Below are 24,023 nucleotides of genomic sequence, written 5' to 3' on the forward strand. Positions count from 1 at the left end.
ACATGTACACAACCAGAACAAAATGAACATATGCCAGGGGGTGTGATACAAAGAATTACATACATTCAAATAATTTGTAATTACTACAAAGAGTAATAGTTTTCACAGCCTTTTTGTTAAGTGATCCACGAATCAATTTTATGTAACATAAAGCATCATTATAGTAATGTTTAAAACTAGCCTTTTTGTTACTGTATTTGCATTTGTGAAAATAAAATTTAGCTAAGATAACTAACAAGTTTATTATAAAGTAAACATCTTTTTTTTTTGCCTTCGAAAGAAACAAAATACAACATTTTCCCGTTTCACAGTAAAGTCTTTGTAGAGATGTCCAGTTTCATCTTAGGTTGTGATTATAATATAGATAAGCTTCCAGAAAAGCTCTCGATGCTTCACAAACAAGTTCTATTAGCTTGGTCCCTTATATATATAAACACAACTTTACACCCCATACGTATTCAATTTGGAATAATAGGAACATAGTGCATAAAAATAAATCATTATTTTTTTCTAGGTGGGTTGAGAAACGGATTGTTTTAGTGAATCAGCTGTTTGATCCTAATGGGCAGCTCATGTCCTACTCAGAATTCTTAAACACTTATAAATTTCCAGCCACACCCAAAGAATATGCCATATTATTTGATGCAATACCTACGGGTATTATAATGCTTTTTAAAGGTATTCAACCTTGCATATCATCTGTTTCTCTCCCCAACCCTTTAGATTCACACATAGGAAGAATCTGTCTAACAAACCACAGTAAAAGTAATAAGAATATCCGTGCTTTGTTCCAGACAGAATCTCTAACTGTCCCACATGTGGTCTCTTATTGGAATTCCTTTGTCAGTGACATTAACTGGAAAAGAGTATGGACAATTCCTAACAAGTAACTGGTAACGAATAAAGTGAAGGAAGTCTCATTTAAAATACTGCATAAATTTTATCCTGCTAATCATTACATGACGAAGTTCAAAAGGGACATAAATGTGAGCTGTGGATTTTGTGGAAGCCATCCTGAGACTGTGCAGCACCTCTTCTGGATCTGTTCATACGCTAGAACATTTTGGAAAGACTTCAGTAGATTCATTGCTGGACATCTCTACAAAGACTTTACTGTGAAACGGGAAAATGTTGTATTTTAACTTATTGTAAAAAGCCTAATTTTAAACATTACTATAATGATGTTTTATGTTACATAAAATTGATTCGTGGATCACTTAACAAAAAGGCTGTGAAAAACCTAATCAAATCAAATCAAATCACTTTTATTGTCACATCACATGTGCAGGTACATTGGTACAGCACATGTGAGTGAAATTCTTGTGTGCGAGCTTCACAAGCAACAGAGTTGTGCAAAATACAATAATGTAAACAAGCAAAATACAAGAATGGCTACATCTGAAACTAATAAATATATGTACAATATATAATAGTATATGCATTTCTGGATGTGTATACTAAATATTTTTCTACGTGTGTGTGTGTGTGTGTGTGTGTGTGTGTGTGTGTGTGTGTGTGTGTACACATATTTTACAGATTAAATAGAGTCAACAATAAATAAAATATATAAAATATACAGAGTTGAATATGTGCAAAACAGTGGCGTTACTGTACAGTATGGAGTGCATAATGTTAAAGTTCCAGTAGTGAAGCTGAGGTGTCTATGACGTGTTCAGCAGTCTGATGGCCTGGTGGAAGAAGCTGTCTCTCAGTCTGCTGGTACGGGACCGGATGCTGCAGAACCTCCTTCCTGATGGAAGTAGTCTGAACAGTTTATGGCTGGGGTGACTGGAGTCCTTGATGATCCTCCCCGCTTTCCTCAGGCACCGCTTCCTGTAGATGTCTTGGAGGGAGGGAAGCTCACCTCCAATTATCCGTTCAGAGCACCGCACTACTCGCTGGAGAGCTTTGCAGTTGTAGGCGGTGCTGTTGCCATACCAGGTGGTGATGCATCCAGTGAGGATGCTCTCAATGGCACAGTGATAGAAGGTCCTGAGGATGCGGGGGCTCATGCCGAATCTTTTCAGTCTCCTGAGAAAGAAGAGGCGCTGCTGCGCCTTCTTCACTGTTTTGTTTGTGTGTACTGACCACGTAAGATCCTCAGCCAGATGTACACCAAGGAACCGGAAGCTGCTCACTCTCTCCACAGCAGCGCCGTTGATGGTGATGGGGGTGTGTACTTCTCTGCACCTCCGGAAGTCCACTATCAACTCCTTTGTCTTTGCGACGTTGAGGGTGAGATGGTTGTCTTGACACCAGTGGGTCAGGGCGCAGGGCGAAAACTATTACTATTTGTAGTAATTACAAATTATTTGAATGTATGTAACTCTTTGTATCACACCCCCTGGCATATGTTAATTCTGTTCTGGTTGTGTACATGTTGTGTATACTGCTTCTTAATAAAGTTTAATAATTAAATTTTAAAAAAAGAAGCGTGGTCCGGTGCACGCTTAGTGGTCCCATATATCCCACAATTCATAGCGCGGCGGTGGGTGTGGATAAAAAAAAAAAAAAAAGCATACAGACTGTCACTACCCGATCCGTACCGGAAACCCGATCGGTACCCCGCATGCGCAAATCTTACGTCACTTCCTCTCTTTGCCAACATTGCGACATTCAATATATTTGAATGGTACGGTTAGCGCCCAGTTAGCTCCTAGCATTTCTCAACAGCTCTGCCTCCTTTTCGACTGCCCGGGACATTTAAACAATGGATAATCCGTATACAAAGAAATTCATGCTTTTCTCCTCAACAGAGAGCGTCCCCCGACTGAACAACAGCGCCGTAAAATAAGAAGAATGGCGTCTAATTACAGAGTTAATAATGCAGACTTTGTAATATCTCACGTGTAGATTCATCAGCCAGATGAAGTGTTTACTGACAATTGGCAGTGATAGCGCACATCATCATCACTATTCCAACAATCCTCTCCTCACAGACGAGCATAAACACACTCGACTATCGCTAAATCAGATTTAACACACGTTTGTAATGATGATAATTCAGTTTATAATAGGGTTTATTCGCTCGGTCAGCAGGTGGCGGTATCCTCGTACACTGGGGAGTACACTGCCATTAAACGAACAGAAGAAGAAGAAAACATCTGCACATGCGCGGTACGGATCGGGTAGACCCGATTTGTACGGTCAGACTTTACACATGCGCAGTAAGGATCGGAGAGTCCTGATCCGTAACTTTCTTTTTATTTTTCGTTTTTGTCTACATTATATTGAAATGCTTCATTATTGCAAACATTTTAAGATATACTTGTTATTCTTAACATCTTAACAGATACTCTGACCCATAACTATCGTAAAACGCTACGACCGGAAGTAGAAACCTTTCGCGCATGCGGGGTACCGATCGGGTTTCTGGTACGGATCGGGTAGTGACACGGGGGGCCGAGCAAGATGGCGGCGTGATGAGGAGTGTCTTTTCGAGCTCTCAGCACTAGAAAGATATAAAGCATTTTTACAACGCTTATTTGACGTCTTTGTAACTTTCAAGACTTTTTTGATGATCAACACACTAAACCTGCTAAACCTGAAACCAAATTCTGCAACAACAACATGTCGAAATCTGCTCAGAAAAGGCTGAGTAACTCGGGCAAACCACATGCAACTAGCATGCTAGCTAGCGACCATAGCTACATAAGAGAAATGGAGTGTCAGCAGATGGTTGAAGAAGAATTTCCACCCCTACCAGTTACGCCTTCCAAGCCTCCAGTGGCTAAAAAACCAACACTGTCTACCAGTCACTCTGATGACGATTCCCTGAAAGCTGATGCGGTCAACACTTTGATTAATCTGATCAACACCAGAAGTGACGCAATTGAAGAAATGGTAGGAACAGTTCGTACGGACTTAAAGGACATAAGTGATAAGATTATGGTCATTGAGAAAAGGGTTGAGGAAAACGAAACGCTTACACAGAAATGTGACGAACGCATCTCTGAAGTTGAACGCTACAACCGCCGTTGGAATCTGAGACTGTATGGGGTACCGGAGTTGGAGAAGGAAGATGTGCGCGCAAAGGCGATTGGGATATGCCAAACGGTTCTACCTGCGGAGAAGGAAAAGTTTTCAGAGGTCTTAGACATCGCTCATCGAGTGGGGAAACCAAAACAAAATGACCCGAGACCCAGAGGGATCATCATCCGGTTCATCTCAAGAAGAATTCGTGATGCGGTGTGGAAAGCTGCCAAGAATAATACTTTCCTTCAAAATAATCATCTGAGGTTTACTGAAGACCTGACGAGAGAGGACAAAGAAAACAGACTGAAGCTGTGGCCCATTATAAAGAAAGCACGTGAAGAAGGGAAGTCTGCTTACTTTATTGGAGGTCGAGGCTTTGTAAATGGTGCTGAAGTTCACACATAAACCCCCCCCATCGGGTAGTGACACAGACCCTGAATTGGGACACCCTTCGTCGCGTCGCTGTGACGTAATCGGTCTCCAAATGCGCACTACGAAGCGTGCGGTCCTAACAGAGAGAAGTCCTTTTGCACCAATTGGGAACTTTTTAAATTTGAAGCATGCAAATTCTTGAGAAGATACGGGAGTCAAATTGCTAAATTAAGGAAAGCAGAAGAACAGGAAGTAATAAGCAGAATTGCCTCTTATTACCAGAAGTCCCCAGAAGAAATATCAGAGGACGATAAATTAAGTTTACTAGAACTTCAAAATAAACTGGACGGTTTATATCGACGCAAGGCTGAGGGTGCCTTCATAAGATCCAGGAAGAGGTGGCTGGAGGAGGGCGAACAAAATTGTGCTTACTTTTTCAGACTTGAAAAATACAGATCAAAAACAAACTCTATTCATCAACTAAATATTAATGGCATTGTCTCTGACAATCCTAGAGAAATTTCACATTTCTGTGCCGAATTCTATACTAAACTATACGACTCAAAATATAATGAGGCTGTCTCAACAGGATTTTTCAATAATATTAAAAACCTAAAATCTATTGTTGTGGAAGATAGAAGTTATTGTGACAGCCCTCTGACTGTGGAGGAAGTTTGTAATCCTATTTCTGCACTTAAGGCCAACAAATCTCCCGGCACAGATGGTTTGACTGCAGAGTTTTATAAATCCTTTTCTAATCTCCTGGCTCCGTTTTTACTGCAGGTTTTTACAGAAAGTATAGAGAACAACACCCTCCCTCCTTCTCTTACTCAAGGTCTCATAACACTTATTCCAAAACCAAACAAAGACTTACTCTTTATTGATAATTGGAGACCCATCTCCCTGCTCAATAATGACTATAAGGTTATGGCTTTAGTACTTGCTAACAGAATTAAAGAGGTCTTGGAAACAATTATTGATGAGACACAATCAGGCTTTATGAGAAACAGACACATTTCTAATAACATTAGACTGGTTTTGGATTTACTTGATTACTCTGATCTGATACCTGACAATAGTTTCATTCTCTTCCTGGATTTTTATAAGGCTTTTGATACAATTGAACATCAATTTATTTTCCACTGTTTGGAAAAATTTGGCTTTGGCAAGTTTTTCTGTAAAGCTGTCAAAACCTTATACACAAATGGCAATAGTTCTATTAAAATGATTAACGGCTCCACCCCGAGATTTGACCTGAAACGTGGTATTCGCCAAGGATGTCCTATTTCACCATATTTATTTTTACTTTGTACACAAATTCTTGCAACTAATATTTCAAACAGTGTTGTGCAAGGAATCAGCACAGCTGATAAGGAGCTCGTCATCAGCCAGTTAGCCGATGACACCACACTCTTCTTGAAGAATGCAAACCAAATCCCTCCAGCCCTTACTGTGATTAGTGATTTCTCTGAGGCCTCTGGTTTATGCCTAAATCTTAAAAAGTGTGAGTTACTAGCAATTAAAGACTGCCCTGCAAATACTATCTGTAATATCTCTGTTAAACAAGAAGTCACATACTTGGGACTGTTAATATCCAAAGACCAAAAATCAAGATGCTCTTCAAATTTCTTTTTTTTTTTTTTTTTTTTTTTTTTGTGTCCCGTTTGGATCTTTAGCATCAGAAATGTTGTCTTAAGGCCAAGAAAGATGCCAAGCGGATTTATTTTACCAAGTGGATCATCATGGCCTTGCCATATTGGTCCATTTGATTGACCTTTATTATAATTATGAATTTATTTTATTTTCAGTTGCTACAAACGGGACAGACATGACTGGGGGATAGGACAGGGAGAAAGAATGAAAGAAAGAGAGGGAGAGAAAGAAAACCAGAGGGGAGAAGAGACGGTGAGAAGGGGGGGAAGAACGAAAAAAACAAAACAAACAACACCTGGATCACCTGTATGGAGAAAAAAAAAACAGAAGAGAAAGCAAACAACAAAGAGCAACATAATAAAAAGAACAGCACCATCACAATAAACTAGCTAGCAGTAGATATCAGTAGATACTAAATAATAAACGATATTGTGCAGCACGCAAGATAGACAGCGTACAATGTGCTTTGAGGCAGCAGCCAAGAAAGCTGTAGTCCGCGTCTGTGAATACCCGTGTGTACACCTGTGTGCATACCTGTGTGGATCAGCATTGTTTTGGAGGAAGGAAGGTTCAGGGTTTCAGTAGTCATCATCATGGGCTCATCGGATTAGAATGAGAATAAGCAGTCATCATTTGCAGGTTTTGTCGTTTTATTGTATAACAGGTAAAGGAAAGAAAGACACACATGGACTGCTCTCTCTAAAAAGGACATAGTACGATTTAAGTAACTCAAAATGATACATGAACTCAGGAGACTCAAAGAGAAACTCACCTCAGCTGCCGCCCCATGTGGGAGTGAAGAAAGAGTGAGGGGTAGGTGAGTGCAGTCCTCATATAACGAGTGACAGGTGAGTGCAATTAAGGCCAAGCACCACACCCAATCAAAGGTGAGGAAAAGAAACAAGGTGCATCTGGTGAAGTGAATGTGCTAGAAGGTGAGCCTTTAGAACAAGCATGCTTGCATTCCAAAGGTTCCTTCATGTAATGATCTGCTAGAGGGTGTGGGGGGGCCACAGCCCCGTCCTCCAGGGCATGAAGCAGGTATGGAGGAGATCAAAACTCCAGACATCCAGAGGCTCCCAGAACACAAGAGACCAAGGAAGACCAACAGAGGGGCAGCTGCGCCACTGTCCCGGAAAGAGCTGAGGAGAGTCCCAGATGAGGGCTCACTCAGCAGCCGCGGAGCAGAAGCCAGGGGGAGTTGCAGTGACGCGCCCGTGAGCTCCGCCGGCAGCCAGCCGTGCCTGAGTGACCGAGCCCCAGGCCGAGAGGCCGGGGGCACCCCACCTCCGAAGTGGCCCGAGCGAGCCCCAGGCTCCAGGCCCCGATAAGCGGCCGCCAAGGAGTGAGCCGGTGTGTACCTGGACGCCCATCCCCGGACACAAAGAACCACCAACGCACCGATGTCTGAGGGAGTCCGCCACTGGCAGGGGGAGTGGTGGTGGGAGATAGGCCTCCAAACCTTGGAGGGCCTGAGATGTCCCCAGAGAGGTGGCGTCTGATACCCAGCCTGACATATAGACACAGACATACAGGCACACACATATACAAACATCCATTCCCACCCTCATGCTCTCATATGCACTTACTCCACACTCAACCAGTGGAGACAGACATAAAGAGACGTTGTACACACGATCACACTCCCCAAGCGTACTCTACAAACCGGGTCTAGGTACCCTTGCCCCTGGAGGGGGAACTGCACCCAGACCCAGGTGGTGTTACCCTTTTCCCTGCGGTGGGGAGAAGCAGACTGCCCCGACTCTGCAGCAGCAGGGAGGCCCCACACTCCAGACCGCAGTCGGACGGCCAACTCCTCCTCCTAGCCCCCCCGCTCCAGCAGGTCGCAGAGAACGGGGGTGAGAGAAGACTCCAAACCTCCCTCCACCCGCTCATTGTAATGTTGATGCATGTGTGTTCTAAGGTGCAATGAAAACCCAGGAGGGCTTGGAGCTACCTGCCAGAGAGCAGCAGGTAAGCGCATGGTCCCTCCTGCTAGCCCTCAATGTCTACGTGTATTCAAAATTGAGAGGTGGGCAACGATGCCAGGGGTGAGGTATACACCCTGATGGTAATTTGGACTCTTTGTATCGTGCCCACCCCCAAGATCCTATATGTATGTGTAATGAGAGTGTGAGTAATGTGAATGTCTAAGTTGTGGGATAAAATTGAGGCAGAGGCAGCCAGAAGGGGACAGAGGGGGGGGGGGGTAGCCTCCTCTGCACCCTGGTGACATACCCCCACTCCAAGGTCCTGCATGTGTGGGTGGTTGTGGTGGAGCGGGAGGAGGGAGGCAGCTGGAGATGGGGAGGGAAGGAAGGGAGGGGCAGGTGACCCCTCCCTGGGGCCAGCTCCCCCGCTGACCCCAGTAGGCACTCCCATACTCCCCGACCCGCCAGGGAAAGGGGGCCCAGGCCCATCCAGACCGGGGCCCAGTGCAGCAGCGCCCCCCGGCCCCACAGAGCCCGGGACAGTCCACCCAACCCCACCACAGAGAAAACTGCACCCACCCCACCATCCACTCATCTTCCAGACTACATGAGACAATAGACGCCCAGGCTGAGATCTTCCTCCACCTCTCCTGTATCTCCCCCTCCTGCAGAGAGTTCCTGAGGAGAGGAAAGCTCCTGCAAGGTGCTCTTCAAATTTCACTCCAATTATACAGAGAACCCTAAAAAAGTTCAACCAGTGGCTGCAAAGGGACTTGTCTTTGAAAGGTAGAGTGTTACTTACCCTTTGACTACGATGACCTGGATGACTGAGAACCTTCACAGACATGTTACTTACTAAAGCTGAAGGGATATCCCGATGAACATATGCTGCTCTCTCCTTACATCTGGATAAGAAAAGTAGTAAAGATATTGACCGTATGCTCTTTAATTTTATATGGAAAAACCGTACGCACTATATTAGAAAAACTGTTGTGATGAATAAGTACGAATCAGGTGGGCTTAACGTCTTAGACTTTTCTACTTTAAACAACACTTTCAAAATTAATTGGGCTAAACATTTTCTTAAAAACCCTACCTCTATCTGGAACTTTATACCATATCATATTTTCTCCCGTTTTGGTAGCTTTACTTTTATTTTAAATTGTAATTACAATGTTGAGAAACTCCCTGTAAAGCTTTCATCCTTCCATAAGCAGGTCCTCTTAGCGTGGACCCTCATTTATAAACACAACTTCTCACCTCACAAATACCTTATCTGGAACAACAGAGATATTTTATAGAAAAATAAATCACTTTTCCTGGAAACTTGGATCCAGAATGGGATCCTATTGGTGGCTCAGCTGGTTAGTAAAGAGGGACAACTACTTATTTACAACGACTTTATTGCACTATATAATTTTCCAATCAGTGTTCAGGAATTCTCAATGGTGCTTGGTGGCACACCCTCAGGGACTTTAATGTTATATAAAAACACTGACAGCTCGATCTCTACCTCAGTCACTCTCCCTGATCCAGCTGAGTCACCAATAGGAAAAATCTGCTTTTCACAGGAACTTGGTAACAGCAATAAGAGAATACGTAGTTTATTCCAAGAAGATATCGTCTCTCTCCCATATATAATATCTTATTGGAACCGATTTGTTCCAGATATCAAGTGGAAGACAGTCTGGATGGTCCCCCATAAATATTTGATTGTAAATAAGGTGAAAGAAGTCTCTTTTAAAATTCTACATAAATGTTATCCAGCCAGTCACTACATGGTCAAATTTAAAAGGGACATAAATACTAATTGTACTTTCTGTGGGGATCATCCAGAAACTGTGACACATCTTTTTTGGTACTGTTCTTTTACACAGAGATTCTGGAAGAATTTAGCAGGTTTGTTATTGTCCATATTTTAAGGGAGTTTTCTTTACGATGGGAAAATGTTTTATTCTGTTTCTTTAAGTTCCCCAAGAAGTATGAGAAATGTTTTTTATGATAAATTTGTTAATACTTTTAGCTAAAGTTTTTATCCATAAATGTAAGTTTACTAACAAAACACCATATTTCTGTCATTATTTTAAGGATGTGCACATGTACATACAATCAATATCAGACTGCACCAACAAAAAGGCTCAAAACAATTTATGTATGTGAATTTTTGCGTGTATTCTTATAATTGTTACCTTTTTCTTTTACCCCTGGCTTTGTGTGTTCATGTTCTGTTGTTTTGTATACTTCATCTGTTCGTATGTTGTGTACTCATTGTTTGTTAAATAAAGTTTATTTTAAAAATTTTTTTTAAAAAAGCGTGCGGTCGCTGGGACACAGCTTGCGTCTGCGTCGTGACGTCGTACGAGCGCTCTTAGTAGTCATAGTAACAGTACTTCGTCTCTCATCCGAGCCGGAGCACGCGCTGCGTAATCGTGCCCGCTGCCGCCTCATGGAGCCTCCGCTCCACGCCCCGGCGCGCGGCAGCTGCACAGCCGCGATCCACGCACCGAGCCCCGGCTTGCTCCGCGCCGAGCCCCGGAGGAGGTCAGAGGACCTGGCAGCACGCGGACAGCACCGCTACTGCAGTACTACGACAGAGTACACGCTGAGAGTACACAGGTGAGCCAGCAGCGCCCACCTGGACTCCATCCAGCAGCAGGAGTACTACTGCAGTACTACAGGAGGTCAGTGTAAGTACTACTGCAGTACTACTGCAGTACCACAGCAGTACTGTAGTACTATAGCAGTGTCAAAGCAGTACTTAAATACCACAGCAGTAGTTGGAGGCCGTGCTGTGCTGGGTGGAGATAAGCTGATAATTGTCTGAGCGGATATTCTGCTGCAGATGGGGAGCACGGCTGAGAGGAGGGAGGAGGAGGAGGAGAGGAGCGACAGGAGGAAGAGGAGGAGACCGCTGAGGCTCCACATGCCTGTAAGTGTGTGTGTGTGTGTGTGTGTGTGTGTGTGTGTCTCATATCATAACATCGCCAACAGAGGTACAGCAAATGTTGCTCGGAGACCAGGGGAGGGGCTTAGGTCCCTCATCAGACCAGTGTGTGAGGAGGTGGGCGGGGCTAACAGGTGCAGCCTTGTGTGAAATCAGACAGAAACTTAAAACAGTCGAGTCAGCATCGCTCCGTCTGATCCCACAGAGATGATGACGAGGCAAGAAGCACGGGCACACACACGCACGCACACACACACACACACACACACACACGCACACACAGAGTGACCGGCAGTCAGCAGCTGTTCTGTTTGGAGGACGCTCGTCCATGCAGGACTTCATGTGAACACGCTGAGGACAGGCTTGAGTCCCTGCAGGTTTGAGATGAAGCCACACTGAGTGATGGTGGTGGTGGGCGGGTGAGAGGCGGGTGAGGCCCGGTGGATGGGAGTGTTTGAGGAGTGTTCCTGCTCGTCTCCTCTGGTCTCATGGTCCACACTAACGTCCGTGGCTGACTCCGAACTGCATCACAGACCGCCTCCGTCACCACCCCGGGGCAGCCAAACACTGGCTGATTTAATCTGTTGTCCAACAATTAGCCTGATCCCCAGAGGACAGATTGACCTGGAGTTCACTGAGGGTCACGGGTCAACTCGACTCTCGTCCACCTCTGGAACCACTAAACACACACACACACACACACACACACACACACACACACACACACACGCTAGGGGAAGCATTATGTCTATTAGATGTCCCCACAAAGATATGAAAACACGACTGTGTGTGTGTGTGTGTGGATGACACAGTTGGTCTACATCCCAGCCATCCGTTTCCAATGGCAACCAGTGAGACAGGCTGGTGAGAAAGGCAGTGTGCTGGAGGAAGAGGGGCGAGTGAACCCTGATCGCCGCCTTGCAGGATGCCCTCCTCGTGGTGACCTCTGAGCTCTGAGCTCCCCTCGGGAAGAGTGTAGTGGTGAACAATTTTGCTCAGAGGAAGGTGAAGCCGCATCCGCCTGTGCGGGTGTTGCTGCTCGCGGTGTGTCGCCCTCTATGACTTCCTGCTCGTGGATTCGATGACGCTGTAACCTGCAGGACGAGTTTAAAGTTGGGAGACGCAGATGGAGGCGGAGTTTGATCTCAGACTCTCAGACCAGCTGAAACCAGAGTTTATGCTTCAACCGGCTCAGCAGATGTTTGCTGATAATTTCAGCCTGCTCATTCGTCGCCCTCATGTTTACCTCCCAAACTGTCCCATGATGCAACAGGAGAGGAGGCTGGTCCTCAGCATGCCAGGCGTCTGAGTTTCCGCTTCGCTCTGCAGTTCAGCAGTTCAGCGTTATCGTCTCTGTGTTGCTGCAGGACCTGAGCGTCTTCACCATGCCCTTCCTGGACGGAGACCCGGGCCGAGCCGAGAGGGACGGCGGCAGTAAGGTAACGCCATGTTTAATTTAACCTGACCCCGATTTGATTTCAGAGTAGAGGGAATCACATTCGTGTGCAGCGTACCGAGCCCGGGCCTGAGTCAGTCCAGTGCTTTCTTTCCTCTCAGCACCAAACTGTAGATTTTGTCACTCCTAATATTGTAGCCAGGATGGATTGTTTCACCTGCATGGATACCTTTGACCTCATGTTGTCACAGCCAAACCTTCCAAACACCAGCGCCACACCTCAGATCCACTGCGGACCTTTAATCTGCTTAAAGACATAAAGATGCTCGTGAATAGTCTTGGAGTCAATGGTCCAATGACTGTGTGTAGGATGTATATAACCTGCTGCACAAGTGTCCTGGGGGGAGGCATGGCTACGCACAGGTGGGAAAGGCGCAGTGGAAGCTTTGAGTTGTTGTGTAAAGGAAGGCGATCGCTCAATCAGTCACGTGATTATTGGACTAACACTTTGGTCCCTTTAAAAAGAGGCTGGCACATGTTAAAGCGCTGACACTCCTAAACCCTCATCCAGTCTGAATGTGGCCACCTCGACTGCACGCTGAGTCTGCACGTTGTCACGTTGTGTCCATTACATAACTACAGCTGGAATATGTTTCAGTGAACGGGTAAAAAAACCAAACTTGTGTCCGTGTCCAAATATAAATGGACCTGAATGTATGATGTAAACAGAACTGGTCCTAGCAGGGAACCCTGAGGAGCAGCATGTCCAGCTGTGTGCTGACGTCACACAGCTGTTCTCCAGCTGTTCCACAGCAGAACAGATCCAGTTAGGAAGGTTTACCATCATGGCTTCCTCCCATCCAGCAGGGGGAGCCCGTGTGCCACTCTGCCAGCCCCACCAGGAGCTTCTTCCATCGGTCTCCCTTCAGCCGACCCTCCAGCCCACGCTCCGCCCCCGCCAGGACCTCCAGCTCCAAGACCAGCCCCAGCTCTCCTAAAACCATCTTCCCCTACCAGCCCGGACCCCCGCAGCTGGACTCACCGCCCAGATCCCCACGCAGGTAAATAAACACACCTGAACACACACACAAACATGAAAAGTGACACTCGGAGATTTATCTTTAAAGAGACTCACACTGCACTGTGTGTGTGTGTCAGGCTAAGTTTCAGTGGGATCTTCAGGTCTGCCTCCAGGGATTCAAACCATCAACCCTCATCCTCCCCCGTCAGCATCAAACTGTTCAGCCGCAACAAGAGAGACAAGGCCAGAAGTACAGTGTGTGAGTGTGTTATTGTATAGTGTAACAGTAGAGCCTGACGCAGGAGTGTTTTAGTGTTTGTGGAAACGCATGCATTCACCTGCACACACACAGAACCTGGAGTGTGTCCTGTCTCTGTGCACCTTTCGCACCATCTAGTGGTCGTGTAATTGAGCCAAGAGAACAAACAGCAAAGCCGATTCTCCGCCCAGATGTAATAATGTTCAAAGGTAGGCTGTAAGAACACACCTGAGATTTTAAAGTTTCAGGTAAATGACTCAGCAGATCAGGACCTCCTCCTCTTCCTCACTTGCTGCTTTCAAACTGTCAATCTTCTCCTGACTCAAGTGTTTCAGTGATCAGGTGAGCTAAGAGGAACGCTAACATAGAAATCAGCACAGAGTAAAGCTAAAGGTGGACACTGGGGCCAGAGACTTCATTATCTCCATGTATCCATTGCCTGGAGTCACAGACAGGAGCTGAAGCTGTCTCTGAGTCAGACTCGGACCTCAGACCTCAGACTTCAGACCTCAGACTCAGACCTCAGACTCAGACCTCAGAGTCAGACTCAGACCTCAGACTTCAGACTCAGACCTCAGACTCAGACCTCAGACTTCAGACTTCAGACTCAGACCTCAGACTCAGACCTCAGACTCAGACCTCAGAGTCAGACTCAGACCTCAGACTTCAGACTCAGACCTCAGACTCAGACCTCAGACTTCAGACTTCAGACTCAGACCTCAGACTCAGACCTCAGACTCAGACCTCAGACCTCAGACTCAGACCTCAGACTTCAGACTTCAGACTCAAGACCTCAGACTCAGACCTCAGTCTTCAGACTCAGACCTCAGACTCAGACCTCAGACCTCAGACCTCAGACTCAGACCTCAGACTCAGACTTCAGACTCAGACCTCAGACCTCAGACTTCAGACTCAGACCTCAGACTTCATACCTCAGACTCAGACCTCAGACTCGGACCTCAGAGTCAGACTCGGACTTCAGACTCAGACCTCAGACTTCAGACTTCAGACTTCAGACCTCGGACCTCAGACCTCAGAGTCAGAGTCAGACTCAGACCTCAGAGTCAGACCTCGGACCTCAGAGTCAGACCTCGGACCTCAGAGTCAGAGTCAGACTCAGACCTCAGAGTAAGACTCAGACCTCAGACTTCAGACTCAGACCTCAGACTTGGCCCTCAGACTTCAGACTTCAGACTCAGACCTCAGACTCAGACCTCAGACTCAGACCTCAGACCTCAGACCTCAGACTCAGACTTCAGACTCAAGACCTCAGACCTCAGACTTCAGACTCAGACCTCAGACCTCAGACTCAGACCTCAGACTTCAGACTTCAGACTCAAGACCTCAGACTCAGACTCAGACTTCAGACTCAGACCTCAGACTTCAGACTCAGACCTCAGACCTCAGACCTCAGACTTCATACCTCAGACTCAGACCTCAGACTCGGACCTCAGAGTCAGACTCGGACCTCAGAGTCAGACTCAGACTCAGACTTCAGACTCAGACTCAGACTCAGACTCAGACCTCGGACCTCAGAGTAAGACTCAGACCTCAGACCTCAGACTTCAGACTTCAGACTCAGACCTCAGACTTGGCCCTCAGACTTCAGACTTCAGACTCAGACCTCAGATTCAGACCTCAGACCTCAGACTTAGACTTCAGACTCAGACCTCAGACTCAGACCTCAGACTCAGACTTCAGACTCAGACCTCAGACTCAGACCTCAGACCTCAGACTCAGACTTCAGATGTCTGTGAAGGTTCCCAGTCATCCAGGTCATTGTAGTCTAAGGAGCTTCAGAACTGAAGAAGCTTCTCGGATGAGAGGTGAAACGTCTTCAAGCCACTTAAAGAAGTCCAAACGCTTTTCTTTCCAAGCTCCTTAGACTACAGACTCAGACTTTAGAGTCAGACCTCAGACTTCAGACTCAGACCTCAGACTCAGACCTCAGACTTCGCGTTTATCGCTGGATCACTTCCGCCGGCTGCTGTGAGTGTGAGCAGCCTGAATGCAATCAATGCTCCGGATATTAAAAGTCAATTCAGACTCTATTAGAGGGAATAAATCAGCTTAGCAGCTGCTGTTATTAACACAGGCCCTCACACACACACTCCCTCTGCCCCTCGCCGCCCCTCCCGGGTGAATTTCCGGAGCAGGGCTTGGCGTCTCTTCAGTCGGAGCGTTTGGCAGCTCGGGCTCGCTCTCACACGTGCTCGTGCTGCAGAGGACTGCGGTGGACTCTAACCTGGAACTGTGATGTAACCCTACAATCCTCTAAAACATTCTGCAAAAAAGCCCATAATGTGAGGGTGCACTCACACTTAGTCCCCACTGCAGGGCTCATAAGCCTCAAACCTGCAGCCTCTCTAACGTCCAGCAGGGTGTGACTCTGATTGGTCAATGATGTCAGAGCTGGTGGTCTCGCGCTGATTGAATGAAGTTTAACTTTGTTCTCAATAGAAGGAAAACAATCATGCGATGATTCTGGGCGGGGTTACTCTGTGATTGACAGGCTTCTTTCTTGGTTTAGCTTTAAAAAAGCTTTTATTTTGGTAGTTCAGAGGTCTTTTTCCTGCAGACTTCCTCTCGGTGAACAACTGGATGGATGCTTGTTACAGGAGGAGACCCGGGTGTCCTAGGAGATGAAGGGGGTGGGTGGAGCATAGGGAGGTCTGAGCGTGTCTGTCTACGCTGTTGGTGGGTTAAAGTTGAATGACTGACCTTTAGTTTCTATGGTAACAGCCAACATGGGGCTGGTTAGCCTGCTAGCTGAAGCTGATGTCTTCATCACGCTGGCATGACACACAGCGTCCACACACGGAGCGTTGCCTCAGTAACGCTCGTATTTACCAGTACTCTCATTGGCCTCAGAATTCAGAAAACATTACCTCAAGACCCGCCCACTTTGTGTCGCTAGCTTCCAGTGTCTGTGACTTCTGGGGTCACGCTGAGTTTTGCCCGGAGCAGGGTTGGTATCTCTGCGAGCCCAGCTGTGGGAGGTCCTGCTGGGGGCGGAGCCTGAGCCTCTCAGAGTCTGCGGTTCAGAATGACCCAGCGAGGCTGTGACAGCTGATCCGTGCTGGTGCCGGCGCCCCGCTGCTGTGTAAGTAAACAGTGACCTGATATTAGAAAGCTGCCGCTGTATCCGCCTCATGATCCTGTAACTGTGATCCTTCAAAACCGCAGTGCGGCGCCTCGGGCTGGGCGGAGCAGAGAGCGCCTTTGTTCCCGTCTCACGCTGTGACCACCTGCAGCATGAACTCACGGCCTTTTTCCCACACTGCAGGAAGCGTGGACGTCACCGACGTCGGAGCGCTCTGAGGACTTACTGTGGAAATAACACACGTTACATCATCATGGCCTGATTTCACACCGCAGCAGCTTCACAGCCGTGTTCGAAGCCTCAGACCTGTGACATCACCAGGGAGTCAGATACACACCACGAACGCTCGTTACGGTCTCACTGCCGCTCGCTCATGTCATGTTGTTATCTCCTCACCAATCAGATCTCAGGTTTGTCTTTCCTGATGAGCGTCAGTAAGAAACAAGACACTTTATTAGGTACACCTGTTTGTAGCGTGGCGGAAGCTGCCGGAAGCGTTCCTCAGAGGCTTCGGTCCATGATGGGATGACATCATCATGACATCATCACACTGATGATCCCACAGGTGAAATCTGTGAGTGTGGAGGCGTCCGAGTCCAGCGACCTCAGCCGCCGCTCACGTCCCCGTATGTCAAACGGTCCCTCTGTGGCGGTGACGCTCACAGTGATGACCCAGTTTATCACAGACTTTGATGCATGTTTGTGACCTCACAGCGCGTTAGCTTCAGTCAGAGCACAGAGCGAGACTCCACCCCCTTCCTCCTCCTCCCCTCCTCCCCTCCTGCTCCTCCTCCCTCAGAGAGGCTCAGTCTGACTGTAGCTCCACAGTGTTTTTCAGTGCAGGCAGCAGAGGGAGGCATGGCTACCACACACACAGAGTGAGCTCTGATACTCTGCGGGGCTCAAACAGTCTGAGGACTCTGCAGGACGAACACGTCCGTTCACCTGTCCGTCTCCCCGTCTCTGTGTGACTCAACAGGACGTCGGGACTTTTTGCGGACTTGAACTTCCTGCCTGGACTTTGACGACAGCACTTTCTCCTCCTCTGCCGTCCTTCAGGCTTTAAACTGAACTCTGTAAGAAAAACACTGAAAACTTAAAACTGACGGACCCTGCAGCAGCCAATCAGAACGCAGCTATTGTCTTCAGAGCCTCAGGATTGGCTGACAGCTCCTGACTTTTGACCTGAGCTCAGTTTGTGCAGTTCTAGTGAAACACACTCTGCAGGTTTGATGTGGTTTATGCTGTTTGAGTGTTTCCTGTTTCCACTCGAGGAGCAAAGATGAATTTGTATTTTTAAACCAGTGAATGAAATCCAGACTTTACTTACAGTGTTTTACTCATTTGGTTATTAACTGTTTATAACCGTCGCCGCTTTGAAGGAGACGTTTGATTTAGCTTTGAGTGTTTTTGATGGCGATGAGGCGTCTGAGCAGCCTGGTGCTGAGGAAGTGGAAGGAGAAGGAGCGATGGACAGGGAGGAGGAGGAGCGAGCCGTACGCAGGAGGAAACGAGGAGGAGGAAGACGAGGGGGAGGAGACGAAGAAAGAGAACAGGGACAGACTGACGTACGGACGGATGATGAGGAGGAAGTCTGAACCGTGTGGAGCGACGGAGGAGGACCAAACAGAGGAGAAGAAGAAGAGCGGCGCACGGAGAGAGCGCAGGACGTATGAGCCCAGCGTGGAGGAGGAGGAGGTCAGGAGAGACAGGAGGAGGGCGGAGCCGGGCAGAGGGAGAGAGAGGAGGAAGTCCACATCATGGTTAATGGCGGAGGACCGAGCGGCAGGCCAGGCGGACGGGACGAAGCTGAGGCGGCGGTCAGAGCCCTGCGGCGTGCTGCACGTGCAGCTGCTTCCTCTGTCCGGCAGGAGGAGGCGGGAGCTGCTGCAGAGGAGGACAGGCCGCCGCGCCTCCTGCAGCGAGGAGGAGGAGTGTCATATGACCAGGGGCCGGTCGGACCCCGTCGGGCCGCTCGACTACAGTAAGCAGAACACTGCACGGTGGTTTATCGACCCGCCTCCCCACGAGGGCACCTCCTGCTGCAGCTCTGCACCTCCTCCTGTTGCAGGGACCCACAGCCTCACTGCTGCAGGGTCCCTGGTGGTCTCAGGTGTGTGTGCAGGTGCAGCTCTCAGGCGCTCTGGTCTCGGCCAACACGGCGTCTGCCGATCAGTCCAGAGCTGCAGGAGGAGGCGAGACGGGCTCGTTAGATCAGGTCTGTGTGGGATCAATCAGAGTTAACGGTCTTAAAGGCTGTAGACTGAGCTGTAGACTGAGCTGTGTCCTCACGCGGGACGAGAAAAAAATGTATCTGTAAACGTGATCACAGAGTTTAGTACAGAAGGTCACGTAGAGCAGGAAGTGTCCGGAGCCCGAGGAAAACAGTTCACACGTTTGATTCAGGCTGAAACACAACATGCAGGAGACCGTCAGCTGACTCCACGGCGCTCCTGTTCTTCAGCTCGTTTCACCTCCAATGTCCGCTTCAATTTAGCTTTATTTATGTGGCGTGAATCACAGCCACAGTTACCTGAAGTAGACCCTACAATAATACAAAGAAACCTGAGCACGCAGAGCACGTGGTGACAGTGGGAAGGAAGAACTGACCTTTAACAGCCTACATCTATTGCAGCATAACTAAGGGAGGATTCAGGGTCACCTGGTCCAGCCCTAACTATATGCTTTAGCAAAAAGGAAAGTTTGAAGCCTAATCTTGAAAGTAGAGATAGTGTCTGTCTCCTGAATCCAAACTGGAAGCTGGTTCCACAGAAGAGGGGCCTGAAAACTGAAGGCTCTGCCTCCCATTCTACTTTTAAATACTCTAGGAACAACAAGTAGGCCTGCAGAGCGAGAGCGAAGCGCTCTAATAGGGTGATATGGTACTACAAGGTCATTAAGATAAGATGGGGCCTGATTATTTAAGACCTTCTATGATTCAGGACCTCCACCACAAAGGCACCAACCGTTGTGCAGGTGTAGCTCCACTCAGCTGTCTCAGCAGCAGAGCTGCAGCCACAATCTGAGCACGTTCATGAGCTCAGGTGAGCGCCAGGTTAGCCGGTCCTCACATCAGCTCTGCTCAGGGCCTCTGTTCACCTGTGTGTGTGTGTGTGCGCGTGTGTGTGTGTGTGTGTGTGTGGGTGAGAGAGAGATCTGGGTGCCTGGGAACTAAGAAAGGCTGCAACACAAATGTCACCCTGTCATGCCGCTGCGGTCCGCCTCAGCGTGCGTCACGGCGCCGTAGATCTTTTCAGCAGAACTGAGCCTGTAATCAGTGTTTGTGTGATCAGCTGATAGTGTCGCCATGACCTCACAGCAGCGTGGACACGCCCACACACACAGAACAATCATTACAACTTTATTGGTCCAGCACGCACTTACAGATACAGTACAGTGTGAGTCACAGAGCAGGCGGCGGAGGGAGGAGCAGCAGCCTGTGGACACACAGGTGGAGGTGCTGGAGAGGAAGCAGGTGGAGACTGGCAGCAGATGTGATGAGGTCAGAGCAGGAGGAGCAGCGTGAAGCCACCTAACTCCACCACTTCCTCAGCTTCCATCCAGCCCTGTGGTTACTGGGGTCAGAGGTCAGACTCTGACCCAGAGTGTGACTGCGGCACCGCGAACATCTTTGATACTGTCTGTGGTTAGAACGTGACCCTAAATGTCCAGCAGTGCATTGTGGGACGTGTAGTCTGCAGTGATCTGGGCCTGAAAGGACTCACACGTTCACAGCGCTCTCTCAGAAACGTTTGGTCCTCCTTAATTCAGACAGTTTGAGCCCTGACTGTGTGTGTGTGTCTGTGTGTGTGTGTGCGTGCATGTGTGCGCATGTGTGGTCCTCTCTCTAATCTGTTAAAGTGCCGTCACTTTGTGTTCCCCCCAGCACTGTGTAGAGTTTCCTATTAGAGCAGATTGCTGTGTGTGTGGGAAGTACAAGCTAACCTACATTATTAAACACACACACACACACACACACACACACACAGAGCACTGAATGTTCTCTGCTTTTGTTGCCGGCACGTTCACATCTTTCTGTGCACAAACAGACGTGACCTGCCAGCAGCAGGCGGGCAGATAAGAGGCGGGGCGTCTGGGTGACGAAGGGCACTCTGCTCTTCATCGCTCGCTCTCCGCGTCATTTGTCCTGCCCGTAAGAAGCCCCGCCCCCTTTTAAAAGATAAGCTCAGAGATGCAAACACATGTTACAGCAGCAGACGCACAGGGCAGCGATAAATGTTACACTCAACAACCACACAGTACACACAGTACGAGCAGTATAATCACATAGAAACGTGTAAGTATGTTGGTGCAGTGCAGTAGGAACAGCAGGTACTGAGACATGTACAGAGCTGGAGGCGGGTCCTCCTGCTCGGTCTGGAGGCGGGTCCTCCTGCTCGGTCAGGTCCCTGTACTCCGTGTTGTCCCATCAGCAGCGACACTCATGAGGGGCAGCACATCCGGATTCTAAAAATCAGAGGTTTTGTGTGTGTCACAGATGATGCAGTGACCCTGAACCTCCTGCAGGAGGCAACGTCTGCTCACTTACTCCTGAAGCCTCACTGACCGCTCCTCCTTCTCCTCTCTCCCCCCATTTCACCCCCCACCCTCTCATTTCCTTCTCCTTACTTCTCTGTTCTTCTTCATCTCCTCCTCCTACTTCCTGTTTTTCTCCTCCTGTCTTCATTTTCTCGCCTCCTCCTTTCTTCCTTCCTTCCCTCTTTTCTTTATAATTAATTCTTTCTGATTTTTCCTCCTTTCACTTCTCCTCATCCTCCTTCCTCTCCTTCCAGCCCACAGTCTGTCCTCCCCTCCTCCCCCTTCTGCTCCTCCGGTCTCTCGTCAGGAGGAGGCGAGTGTTTTCCATCTGGAGACGTACCTGACGGAGCCGAGGCGTCCGGAGACCAGGAGGCTGCGCTCCTTCTCCTCGCCCCCCGACACCGGCCAGCGAGTCTCTACGTTCTCCTCCGCCTCCTTCACCTCCCTTTCCTCCTCCTCCTGCTGTCAGAAGCCTCCACCGGCCCCGCCTCCTGTGGCATCTCCTCCTCCTGCTCCCCCTGTTGGGACGCTGGTGAGTGCGGAGCGTTTATTGATCCTCTATGTTTGCTGGATGGTGTCTCACCTTTTATTTATTTACATTTATTATTTTAAAAACGAAACACGTTTAATCAGAAATCAAAGAAAACCAGAGGAAACGCTCCAAAACCCTGAGCTCCGGCTCTCATCGGCCGTTTCCGGTCATCTCCGGCTCTCATCGGCTGTTTCCGTCAACCCAGCGCGGGGATGCTGAGGCGCACGCAAGTTCGCGTCAAGTTCACACAGATAATTAGGCAGGAACAGGAAGTTGTACTTTCAAAATAAACTCAACCAGCTGGTGTTTTAAAAACAGGTGAATTTTAATGGGACAAGCTGGAGCTCTGCATTTGTCATCTGTGTTTGAAATTAAATATATTTATAACAGAAAAATTCAGGTACAGGACAACAGTGACTATAGAAAACAGAGCTGGTTCCATTTTAATTAAGTTATAAAACTAAAATGCTTTATAAAGAAAACCAAAAACATCCTGGCGGTGCTGAAACGTTTTGGTAAGATAAATGAAAGTTTCCAGTCTTTCACTTTCGGTTCTTTTTCTGATTATTATTTATTATAAGTTAACAAAAAAATAAACTAATATAGTCTAAAAACGCGCTTTTTTTCTCCTATGCTTTTGTTGTGAAATGTCGCACCGGAAGTGCCACCTGTTAGCTCCGCGAGCTTGTTAGCGGCTGCGGCTCCGGTGGTCGCGGCTGCTGTTTCAACCTGAAGCCGACTGAAGACGGACGTTTACCGGCACAGCAGGTTCTCCGGGGCGCACACGGGATGAAGCCGTGAGTGTCCCGCTGATCCCCGGATACGAACCCCGAGGCGGACCGGAGCGGAGGAGGAGGACAGACGGTTTGATGAGCGGCGGCTGTCGGGTACGCGCTAACGTCACTGTCGTTAGCACTGATTTCTCCGCAGCAGAAGCGCGTTCAGGAATCAGCGGTGTTGACGCGAAAGCGCCGCCGTTTCATGTCCGTCACACCTGGGCCGCTGACACTCCACCGCGGCGACGGGGACACGTGACCCCGGCGATCGGCTGCCGCCACACCACGCTTAATGACACGGAGGCGTGACCGCGTGCTCACCGGAAGATGCCCCGTGACAGCGCAGGCCCCCACACCCACTCCCACACCAGCTGCCCTCCTTCATTAAACACGCTCACAGCTGCTGCAGGTAGCATTCACCTGGCAGATGCAGGTGGGCATTGACGTCATGTTAGAAAACAATCCAATCAGCAGCTGCCAGGTGAATGCTACCTGCAGCAGCTGTGATTTTACCTGAAGGGTTGTATCAGCAGTAGGAGTTTAACCCTAGTTTAATGTTAATTTGTGAAACTGATTAAATGGTTAATCAGCGTCAGAGTGGGTGATGATCAGGGTCAGAGTGGGCGATGATCAGGGGTCACAGTGGGTTGGAGTGCGTGTTACTTGTGTGGGCATTTTCTGAGTGGACTGTGTGGATCTTCACACTGAACAGCCACAGAAACATGCCGTCTTTGAACCATGAAATTTCTCCTGGAAGTATAAATATTGGAGTGTTTCTCTGCACAGTGTGTGTGTGTGTGTGTCAGGTGTGATGTTGGCAGTAAACCTGCACACGGAGCAAAGATGGGCGGGCAGCTGAACACCTGTGCCGTGTCCTTGTCTGCAGGTGGAGGTTGCAGACACCATGTCGGAGCAGCCGGACCCCGATGATGCCGGTAAGACCCTGAGCTGAGGCGAGCTGTCCGTATCAGCCTGTCACGAGTCTGTGTGCTGCCTGATGATCAGCATCGATGAAGGACAGCCGTCCTTTTACAGATGTTACAAACAGCTGGAGCGGCCCGTCCCTGGCGACTGGGCTGCAGCGTGACTCACTCCGACGTGATTGGCAGGAGGAGACGCTCACAGAGCTGCAGCTTGTTAAAGATATAAGTTACATGTAATGATGTAAAGATGAGGAGGGATTAAACGTGGCAGAAACATTCAGGTAACACTGAAAATCATCCTCCAGCAGAGGGACCTGTGAACCGGTGACGTCCAGTCAAAAGCCTCGGGTTTCACCCAGAGGCTAAAAGCGTCTGACGTCATCATCCTGCAGCTGGCAGGGCAACCAGCCGTCAGCTGTTCTGTTGTCAGGGCAACAGACGGCTTTAGAGACCAGCTCAGCTGATCAGTGTGTTGAAATCACCGTGGCAACCAGCTCATGGAGATTACTGTCGTGTGGCGCACACACACTGAGGTTTTTTCTGTTATTGCTGTTATGATAATCTGAAGGGCGAGCAAGTCACTTTCTCTCTGTGACTCA

The 24,023-nt window shown here is 48.4% G+C and overlaps 1 protein-coding gene across 2 annotated transcripts in view; it reads left to right on the forward strand.

The window, feature by feature from the left end:
* Positions 1 to 10,348: 10,348 nt before the first annotated feature.
* Positions 10,349 to 24,023, forward strand: part of LOC146662820 (5'-AMP-activated protein kinase subunit gamma-2-like) — a 27,061-nt gene continuing 13,386 nt past the window's right edge. Inside the window, exons 1-7 of one of the 2 annotated variants that reach the window (XM_085417643.1) lie at positions 10,349 to 10,612; positions 10,774 to 10,860; positions 12,243 to 12,314; positions 13,136 to 13,332; positions 13,430 to 13,551; positions 21,448 to 21,725; positions 23,388 to 23,436. In XM_085417643.1, coding sequence (XP_085273769.1) covers positions 10,774 to 10,860; positions 12,243 to 12,314; positions 13,136 to 13,332; positions 13,430 to 13,551; positions 21,448 to 21,725; positions 23,388 to 23,436 — 805 coding nt within the window. In that variant the 5' untranslated portion in view covers positions 10,349 to 10,612. Of the gene's footprint in view, positions 10,613 to 10,773; positions 10,861 to 12,242; positions 12,315 to 13,135; positions 13,333 to 13,429; positions 13,552 to 18,067; positions 18,639 to 21,447; positions 21,726 to 23,387; positions 23,437 to 24,023 lie in introns of those variants that run through there. The other variant, XM_085417644.1, reaches the window with a different exon arrangement.

The sequence above is a fragment of the Rhamphochromis longiceps genome, linkage group LG9 (genome assembly GCF_057381845.1).
Source record: "Rhamphochromis longiceps isolate RC_006_pf linkage group LG9, R_longiceps_female_GT1.1, whole genome shotgun sequence".
NCBI lineage: Eukaryota > Metazoa > Chordata > Actinopteri > Cichliformes > Cichlidae > Rhamphochromis > Rhamphochromis longiceps.